Here is a 10,470-nt window from a genome sequence, read left to right as displayed (position 1 = left end):
TTCTTTAAGTGTTGTCGGTATTTTTAATTACTATTTTAATTTGTACGTAGATTGTAACAATTCTCGTACTTATAGTTGTTGCCCACGGAAAGCGATCAAGGATCGCGGACCTTCGAGTAGGAGTCGTCACAGGCTCCGAACGAAGTAAATCCACTGTGTTCATCTGCTTGTTCTTTAATTCCGCTGCGTTTTTTTTTACTCGTACAAATTCGAAAAGTGTGAAAGCCGCGAGCGCTATTCACCCCCCCCCCCCCCTCTAACTCTTCTCGATCCAACAATTAATCTTTCTCTCTTTAGCTAGTTCTCACGTCTACTTCCCCATTACCTTTCCTCTTAGGAAATAGTTAACTTACAACCATCGGTAGTTTAGCTAATTCTACGTGAACAATCGCTAGTGTATATAATCAGTCCTCGTGGGATCGATAATCTTTTATTACTGACGACGTATCCGTGCAGTTACGGAAGTGTAACAACCTTCATTCAAGGATCAAGGAGATCATCACTGGACTCACGAATCTCGGAGAAAAGGTAAGTAATTGAGATTCACTAAGATAAGTGCTTAACGCATTCTCTAGAAATACTGAATGGGCATCATCAGTAGATGCTTATTACATATCTAAGGATTTAGATTCAACTACCTTAAAAGAATTATTTTCAACTTTTGAAGTCCATGAAACAAGATGTGCAGATCCGAAGAAGGAGTCAAAGCACAACATTGCCTTTAAGGCAACGATGGACGTACAAAATTTAGAATCCTCTCTTGACGACAATGAAATGGTAATGATGGTAAGACAATTTAAAAAGTTATTTAAATCTAGAAAATCTAACCATCTGTAGGGTAGAAAAAGAAGAACAATCAGATGCTATCATTGCAATGAAAAAGGGCATGTAAAAGACAACTGCCCTAAATTGAAGAACAAGGACAAAGGCAAGGACAAGAAGCCCATCCAAACAAACAAATACAAGACCCTTAAGGCGACGTGGGACGAAACGTCATCTGAATCAGAGGTCAAAGCCTTTTCTGGATTTACGTTGACGACAAGTCATCAAGAAGACGAACACAAAGCAAACTCATCCGAAATAAGCATCGAGAGTATCGGTGAAGGGGGAGCTACATCAGAATAAAGCAGTTCAGGGGGAGCTATAGATGATGGGATCAACAAGGTAAGTCAGGTATGATCTCTTCCACCTGATAAGTTATTCAAATTTGTTAAATTCCTATCAAAAAATTGTTGCAAGTTGAAAAAAAAATATAGATTTGAAAATACAGTTATTCAAAACATGCCCACTAGAATTATGTGATAATTTGAAAATAGAAAATGGAAAATTGAAAACAAAGATAGAATATCTGAAAAATCGTGCATGCTCATATAATAAAAATATTAAGAAATATAATAATTTAAACTGGTATTTTAATTACTACAAGGGGTAAATTAGGAAAATTTCTTAAAAAAATATTTGTAAATTATTTTTAATTAACCCAATTGGAAGGAACATATATTGGGTTTCAAGATCTTTTATAAATTAAGCTTTAATTAGAATCAGGGCTTTTAGTGAGAAAATTAAATATTTCTAGAAAGTGGTTGTTGCTCCAATAACCAAGAAGGCCTAGTGTCTCGCCACAGCTTGGAAGTCAATTAATGAAATAAAATATTTAATTGACTAACTGTTAAGTATTTATAAATTATTTTTTAGTTAGAATTTTTTTAATAGTTAAAAGAAACCTAATTTTAATGTGAACAAAAGGGGGAGTAGTGAAGAAAAAGTTTGACTTGACTTACAAATTTCACATAGAAATTTCTTTTTTACTTGCAAGTCTCACTTAGAAAATTAAGTTTTTTTTGTTAAAACTTTTTTTTTACCCTTAGATTTTTTTTGGTACCCCATTCTTTTATGTGATCAAAGGGGGAGAAGGGAAGATTAAGTCTAGGGAGAGGTAGTAGTTCAATTTAAATTTGAAAATCTTTTTGAACTTTATTGTATAACTAAATTAGTAGTTCAATTCAAATTTTAAACTTGAATTTAAAAATCTTTTTGTACTTTATTGCATAATTATAATTTTATTATCTTTACTTTACGATTGGTTTACCCTAATTTAACTTGGGTTGTTCACATCAAAAAAGGGGGAGATTGTTGGAACCCCAAGGTTATTTTTGGTGTGATCAACCAAGTTAGGTTAGATCCTGTTATGTTTTGATCCCTGTGTCTAAGTGTGCAGGAGCTTAGGAGCATAGGAAGTCGAGTGGAAGATGCGGCTAGCGAGAAGGGCGGCACGAGAGAGAGCCGACGGGCTCGGTGCGTCCAATGGACGAGATGTTGCGGAAGAGTATATCGATAGATGAGAAGGACGTGTGCGACGTTCGAGGGATGAAAAGTCAGAGCAGAAGCCTGCTCAAGAAGAAGGCTAGAAATTGGGTTCAGGTGAGCCCTATTTCGGTTGACCGAAATCACCCGGGCGATCGGAGCAGCGGAAGAGCTAATGTGGAGCTATGGAGCTGCTAGAGGCGCCTTCAACAGGAGTTTAAGATGCCTCCGCGACCTTCAGGTAGAAGGCACCTTCAATAGCTGAAGGCATCTTCAACCAGCCATGGAAGGCGCCTTCGACTAGGCAATTTTAGCCGTTGCGGAAAGGATAAGGTTTTATCCTTTGGCATTGTTGGAGGCGCCTTCCAGCCCTATGGAAGGCGCCTCCAGCCTGCGAATAAGTTTTTCCAAAGTCTATAAAAAGACCCCTGGACCTAGAAAAAATGTAACAACTTCTATATTCAGTTTCCTAGTCATTTCTGAGCTTTCACTGTGTGTAAAAGGCTTCTCCACCTTCACCGAAGGAGATTCTTAGTGAACTTTCATCTTTCTTGGATTAACAACCATTTAGGTTGTAACCAAGTAAATAGTGGTCTTTTACTTATTTCTTTTAAGTTGTTAATTCTATTTTAATTGCTTTATTAATCTGAGTTGAAATTCGAGAAAGGTGTTTTGTTTTAGTGTTTCAGGCAACTCAACCCTCCCTAGCCGGCTTACCAGGACCAACACCAACTTCTTGTTCGGATGCAGGCTACGTTCCCACATATGACTCCAAAATGATCCTGTCCGAAAGCGGGAAGGTGGAAAACTGGAGATGTGGCAGCTTTGCTGACTGACTATGGACCTCGCTCCGCTCTGCAAAACAAGTAATGTTAGTGCCGAGTTAGGGAAGGGGTCCCCTACATTAACCCTCCGATGCTCAAGTCAGTTACCGGGACTGTAGAAGAAGTGGAGCAACAGTCGAACTAGCACCAAACAGTAATAATGCATACCTCCATCGATGATGGACCCCCGTTTATATAGAGCCTAGTGGGCGACATGCATGCTTCTCGAGGCATGAGTGTGTTCTCCAATACATCCAATAAAAGGACCTGTTAGGAAAATACATCTAACTCCATACCTTAACAGGGCATACATATCCCTGACAAGTCAATAGAAGCTTCCGCCGTACGATCCGCCTGTCGACCATGCCTCGTGTCAGCGGCACTATCTTCCAAAAGGATGTCAAGAGATACTACAGTGGTTTCGTTGATTGGTCAAGCGGGATAGCCGCTCGGCCAGGACTCCGCTCCGTTCTTGACCAAGTCTCGTTGCTTGGCCGAGCGGGGCAACCACGCAGCCGGGACCCCTCCACTCTGTCGACTTCAATTGCTCTTCCGTATCAGGTGGGCCTCCCTCTATCACTACATCACATATATATAGATATATATACACACATATATCATAGATACATAATATATAATTTGTAATATTAGAGTTTCTTAATTAGTTATTATATGCACGTTAATATTATATTTTCTTATTTAATTTTATTTATACTTTGTAATTTATATTATACATTTTATATTAAGTAATATATTATTTTATTTGTATATTAATTAGATGAATAATCTTTAAAAATTTATAGATACTAAGTTTTATCCCTTTATAAATGCTAAATCCTATAATTACTATATACTAAGTTTAATCCATTTATAATTTACATATTATAGTTTCTTAATTATCATATACACATTACATTAAATTTATACTATATAATATATATATTATTTATATTTTATTTTCATATTAATTAGATGGATAATTTATATAAATACTAAGTCTTTATATATTTGTAACTTACTATTTTCTTAAAATAATTCACTAATCCAAATTTCTTAAGTGTAGGCTAACTTAATTAATTAGGTCTATTTATGTAAATAAATTCTTAATTAAATCAAATGAATAATTACAATTAACCTAATAAGTATCCTTAATTAAATAAATTTAAAATCTAATTAAAATTATAATTAATCTAATAAATCCCCTTAATTAAATAAATCTTGATTCTATTTAAATTACAATTTAATCCAATAATTCCCCTTAATTAAATAAGTGATTTCGAACACTACATAGATTATCTCTAATTTTTGAGGTTTTTATCAATTATGGGATCATCGAGAATCCAACTGTATCAGTCGTCGTTGTTCCTTCATGCAGAAGACTTGTCGGGGGACGAAGGTAGCAGGTAGTTCACCAAGACGTTAGGTAAGCGGTACCAACTTGGCGTCGTCGCTGTTCTAGTGAAAGTTACACGTCGTCCATCACTCGAAAGTGGCAGCAGGCTCGCCGGGATCCGAAAGTGGCAGCAGGCTCGCCGAAGGCTCAATGGGCTGTGTGTGTGAGGACAATTGTGTTTGGTCAGTGGCGTCCATGAGGATGATCACATGAGTTTTTTTTAAAAAAAAATAGATTTTTTTTAACTCAAGTTTTTATTAAAACACTCTTTGAATTAATCAACTCCTAGTTATAGTTGAGATAAACTAAATAGATCCAGTCTAAAGTCTAACAAAATTATTCCAAAAAAATCTAAAATAATAAACAATTCTAAAATATTATTTGAATTTTAAGTTAAAAAATCTAAAATCAACTCCTAATATATAATACTAAGTTATACACTAAAACTTCTAAATAAATAAATTTTATTGCATTATCTAAAATTGAACTAAACAATATTAGGTTATGATTTATTCTCATTAACTTACTTTTTAGAATTATCTGATAATCACATAATCAAACAACATTAAATTATGCTTTATTCTCTATATTCTTGAATCATTAAATTGTGCTTTATTCTCTATATTCTTGAACCAAATGCACCTTTAAATATAAATGATGGTCATGAATAGCCAATATGGAAGGCTTGTAAATCCTCAATATGCTTTGTCTAAAACTCCAAATCGGATTAAAATGGCTCGAAATGGTAATTTAAGGCCACCATTAAATCTAAAGTACTTCAAAACAAAAAAAAAATCCACCCATAATGTTAGATGAGAAATTTAGAGGGTTTAGGTTATTAAGGTGTTTTGTACAAAATACTTTGAAGCTAAAATTATTCATAAGGGTCACTTGAGGCATTATAAGTATGAGATTCTTCAAATAATCCATCCACTTATATGGCCAAGTGGAAGGGTGTTAAACTATTAATGTGTTTTGACCAAATGAGTTGAAACTTTCAAATTTTCATTTTAGGCCACTATTAAATCTACTATTTACTCAGTCGTAAATGATCAATTTATAACCTTTTGTCCATTAAGGGGTTGTGGCCTATTATTTACTAAGGTTGTAGATGCTCAATTCGTAAAGTTTTTGTTCATTAAGATGTTTTGGCCAGAAATATTTTAATTGACTAAAACTATTTTTTTCCCCACATATTCATTGAAGAAGAATATGTGATGAGGAAGTGATAGAAGATTGTTCATGGAAAAAAAATTGCAAAGGACCAACATTTTAAGCCTTGTTTTTTTTAAGGATTAGGGCATCTTCAATGAAAAATATGGGGGTTTTATATATATTTTTTTTTATGTGCCATGTTATTGTCACTTCAAATGTAAAAAATCTTGCTCTTCTCTCCACTATAAAAAAAAAAAATCATCATATAATTTTTTTATGAGCTCTAAACTAAATAATTCATATATTTTAAAAAAACTTCAATTATTTATTAATGAATCACTCTTATACCATAAAATTTATTAAAAAATATTATTAAAAATTTATAAATTTAAACAATATTAAATAATAAATTATTATAAATAATATTTTAAAATTAATATTGTACTAATCACACTCATAGATGTCTAAAAATACTCAATCAAATCGACAAGAAAAACAGAAAAATAAATAGTTCCAAAAAAATCAACAGGAAAATCAACGGTGCAATAATTCATATATCAAAAAAAAAACTTCAAGTATTTATTAATAGATCCCTCTTATATCACAGAATTTATTAAAAAAATAAATCAACCAAGTCAGCAGAGGAAAAACAGTAGGAAAAAAAAAACAGTTCGAACCAAAAAATCTCAACAGAAAAACCACTGTACAAAAACAAGACATGAAAAACTAGCGTTTGGAAAAAAAAAATGGCAAAAAAGTTTTAAAAAAACGGTTAATTATATTAAAAAGTTAGTTTTTTTTTCAACTGAATTAGTATAGGGTACAAATAAATCAAGCTATTTATGAAATCTCGTTTGAACTCATTTAATGAGGCTTGTTAAGATAAACAAAATTCATTAGCTCGTGAACATATTCATTAGTAAACTCATGAATTAATTTTTAAATGAAAAAAATAATAATTTTGATATTAAATTTATATATTTTATACTCTATTTATAAAAAATATATATAAATTTATTTATTAGAATAAAATTATAAATTTTAATAAGAATATTATAAATTTTTTAAATATATAATTTAATTTTTAATAAATATTTAAATTAATAATTTATATTTATTAAACAAAACATACTCAAACTTCACAATACTCGATTCGTTAGCTCGTGAATATACTCATAAATTAACTTTTAAATAAATAATAATAATTTTGATATTAAATTTATAAATTTTATATTCTACTTATAAAAAATATAAATAAATATATTAAATTTATTTATTAAAAAAATTATAATATTTTTATTATAATATTATAATTTTCTTTAAATATATAATTTATTTTTTAATAAATATTTAAATATATAATTTATATTTATTAAATTTATTTAGGCTCTATAAAATTCAAATAAATTCATGAATCATGAATATATTCACTAAATAAAATTAAAACTCAATTCAATTATCAACAAGTTAAACTATCACCTTCTCTGTAAAAAAACATCTGGTTTCATATATCGAATCTAGCCAAAGCTTTTTAAAACCAAAAACCTGGCCATCATTTTCGAAAAGAAAAAATCTAAAAAAAAATCTCCATTTTAGATGTCCTCAGATAAAGACAAGGGTCTTAATCTACGTCAGCCAAACAGAAGTATGACAGCAAAATGGCCTTTATGCAAAAACAGAAGGATGACAGCTTCGAATAAGTACACAGCACTTTTAAATAAAAAGTTGATTACCTTTGTTTTTCACCAGAAAGAAACTGAATTTTATTTTCTTCGACGTGATGAAGCATAGTATTATTACCGTATAATATTATTAAGAAAATCACGACAAAATTATATATTATCGGAATATCGGAAACTGTTTGGAAATTGCCTAAAATTCATACGACTTTTCGATTTTGGAATTCTTTAATGGCGTGCTTGAACTTTGAACGGATCACTGGATCGTTTTGAGCCCGTCGTTGAAGTGCTTCTCGAACATCGCCATCTCCGCCTCGGGCTTCACCAACCCGATCTCCACGCCGCCTTCCTCCTCCCGGCTCTCCGCTACCGCCATCGCGCCGGTCTTCGCGATCGACGTTATCTCCACTTTCTTCGGCCTACCCCATCCGAAATCCACGTCGTACACCTTAAAGGTCGGCGATCCGGCAACGCTAAAGATGTCCGCTTCGCGCAGAGTCTTGCCTAACTTCGGCCACTCCTCGACGTCCTTAAAAGGCCCCTCTTTGAACGCCTCGATCGCTTCCCCGATCAGCCTCGCCGCCGCCGCCACTGCCTTTTCCTTGGTGAGTTCGCCGGCCTTTGTCTGCGTGAGGGCGCCGCTGAGACAGTTCCCGAAGTACGGCGCCGGGATCGGCGGCTTCAGCCTTGCTCTGAGGTCGCCGGCGAATCCCATTATGACGATCTTGTCGGTTGATTCCGGCAGCCGTGCTTTGACGTGGCAAACCCACACGTAGGCGAAGGCCACGACGAGGGTGGAACAGCGAAAAGAAAGGTCGCCGCTTTGAGTCACTAACCTTTTTAATTTCTGGATCTGATTTTTTCCGATGGTGAAGGTTTGGAGGACGGCGTCAGGCGGCGATTTCTGGTGCATCATCGCCTGGACGGATTCCCCCTTCACTATTTCCTTGTACAAGAAAGAGTAGAGATCATCGCGATCGGAAATCAAACTCCTGTCGATCACTGGAGGCGGCGCCACTCCGGCCCCTGCGCACGCGGTGGCCCACGCGGACACGAACCGAATCGTGCTCGAGCCGTCGCAGACGGCGTGGTGCAAGGTGATTCCGATCGCGACGCCGCGCTCCGGGAAGAGCGTCGCCTGCACAGCCAGCAGCCGGAGCCCGTCGCCGTCCGTGCTGGACTGCGGAAGCTCGGGGAGCAGGGGAAGAAGGTCGTTGAAGGGGCGGGGGTGGTCGCCGGACAGATCGTCGAAGTCGCCGGTGTACTCGGCGACGGTGAAGGGAACAGAGTCGCCGTCGGCGTAGTGGAGCTCGTAGCCGTCAGCGCGGGCGGCTGAGTGGCGGATCTTGCCGGCGAGAGGGTAGAAGTTTCGGAGAGCGACGGAGAGGGAGGACTCGAGGGCGGGGACTACGGAGTGGACGAAGTGGGAGGCGGAGACGGCGAGCGGGTAGAAGAAGACGCGTTCTACCGACCCGGCTCCTAGCCAAAGCAAGTCGAGGTAGGTGAGGGGCAAGGTGGAGTCGCTTACCGTTCCTGGTGGCGGAGAGACTTGATAACCGCTGATCACTCGGAGCTCCGGCGATGGGATCCGAGACATGTTGACTTCGGTGACCGTGAACTCTTCCGACATGAGAATACAGACGAAGCAGAAGATCAGAATGGAGTGCACCGCTTGATGTTCTCAGACTAGATATAGATCAGAATGGACTATGGAGTGCACCGTATGATCTTCTCAGACTAATAATTTATTCTATAAAATCAAAAGGAAATAATAAAGAAGACCTAAAAGAAATAGAACGACGGTCCCACGGGTTTTGGGGGCAGTAACTCCGATACTGAAGTTAATTTTCGATAGCAGTAGTGGAAAAACGAAGAAATGATTAAAAAAAAAGAAGGGATTTTTGATGTCTTTTTATCCGTATCTCTAACCGTCCAAGGGGCCTACTTTTTATAGAGGGGGAATTGATCGAAAGTTCCCGAGATTTTATTTTCGTTGTGAAATAATCTGAAATCACAGGATCCATGTGACTGTTATTCTTTTCTTAAATAGTCTGATATTTTCAACTTCTAAATTCATGCGAGCACAGCTTTCTTCCTAAAATAATCCAAAATTCCTACATTTATGATATCATTATTTTGTTTTTCCAAATAGTCCGAAATTTTAAGTCGAGGCGTTCAGAATATAGGGCACCACGAAGTCGGACACGTGTCAGGATGTCAAGAGACTGAGGTTGTCAGGAATACAAGATCGATTTGATTTTCACTTAGCTTGAATCATCACCTCAGTATAATCATTAACCTCTTTTATTCATGTCATGCTATCTGATTATTTCGGATGAATCTTTTTTTTTTTTTGCACCATTAATAAAATAAATAAAAGTTAATTTTTAAAAAAATGTAATCACAAATTGATTATAACAAAGATCATGCATTCATATAAGTATATAATTTTTTATTTAGTGATTCCAAAGAGAGAAATCTTTTTTTTTTTACTCAATTTTTTTAAGAAAATAAAATATAGTATAAAAAAATCGCACACAAAGCTAAACATGGGTTAAACCAATGTTAATAAAAAAATTCCCAACAATTAATTTGTGTCAGAAAAAAATACAAATTGAAGCAATCAACGCGATAATATCTAGATGGTAGGGTGGGCCTTTTTTATTTTTTTTATTTATATTTTGTCCTACAAAGTATGCAGTGAATTAGAGAGTTATACGATAAAATAATGAGTCAATATTTTATGGGCACAAGTTCAGAGGAAAAAAACTTTTTTCATTCTCTAATCGGTTAATTATAAATTAATTTAGATTTATCTCCTTTCACAGGATGAGTATAAAAGACATTTAAAATATACATAATCATCCCCTTTTGTTACAAATAGCATGGGTTTATTGTCCATACTGATTTTTTTTTCTTTTTTTATATCATTTAATAAACAACTCGTGGTCCACGTAAACTCCTAGAGTTGGGTAGCTTTCTAGAAATTGAGACTATTCTAGAGTTAAGTATAACGTTTATATGTCATTAGGACATCCATAATAGAATATTAAATACGTATTATAATATTCATTCAATTTTTTTTTTATTGTGAATAGATATTATAATGTTCACT

General features: G+C 35.1%; 1 protein-coding gene across 1 annotated transcript; it reads right to left on the bottom strand.

The window, feature by feature from the left end:
- Window positions 1-7,454: 7,454 nt before the first annotated feature.
- LOC121992771 (phenolic glucoside malonyltransferase 1-like) lies at window positions 7,455-9,080 on the bottom strand. Its single transcript, XM_042547334.1, has one exon. It carries the CDS (start codon window positions 8,983-8,985, stop codon window positions 7,612-7,614), a length of 1,374 nt encoding a protein of 457 aa, XP_042403268.1. The 5' UTR covers window positions 8,986-9,080; the 3' UTR covers window positions 7,455-7,611.
- Window positions 9,081-10,470: the final 1,390 nt, after the last annotated feature.

The sequence above is a fragment of the Zingiber officinale genome, chromosome 6B (genome assembly GCF_018446385.1).
Source record: "Zingiber officinale cultivar Zhangliang chromosome 6B, Zo_v1.1, whole genome shotgun sequence".
In the NCBI taxonomy this organism is placed as follows: domain Eukaryota; kingdom Viridiplantae; phylum Streptophyta; class Magnoliopsida; order Zingiberales; family Zingiberaceae; genus Zingiber; species Zingiber officinale.
This window is presented reverse-complemented; position numbering and strand designations above follow the sequence as displayed.

Bases quoted from the DNA above. Each gene is read 5' to 3' on its own strand.
- LOC121992771 (XM_042547334.1), bottom strand. From the start codon at position 8,985: ATGTCGGAAGAGTTCACGGTCACCGAAGTCAACATGTCTCGGATCCCA.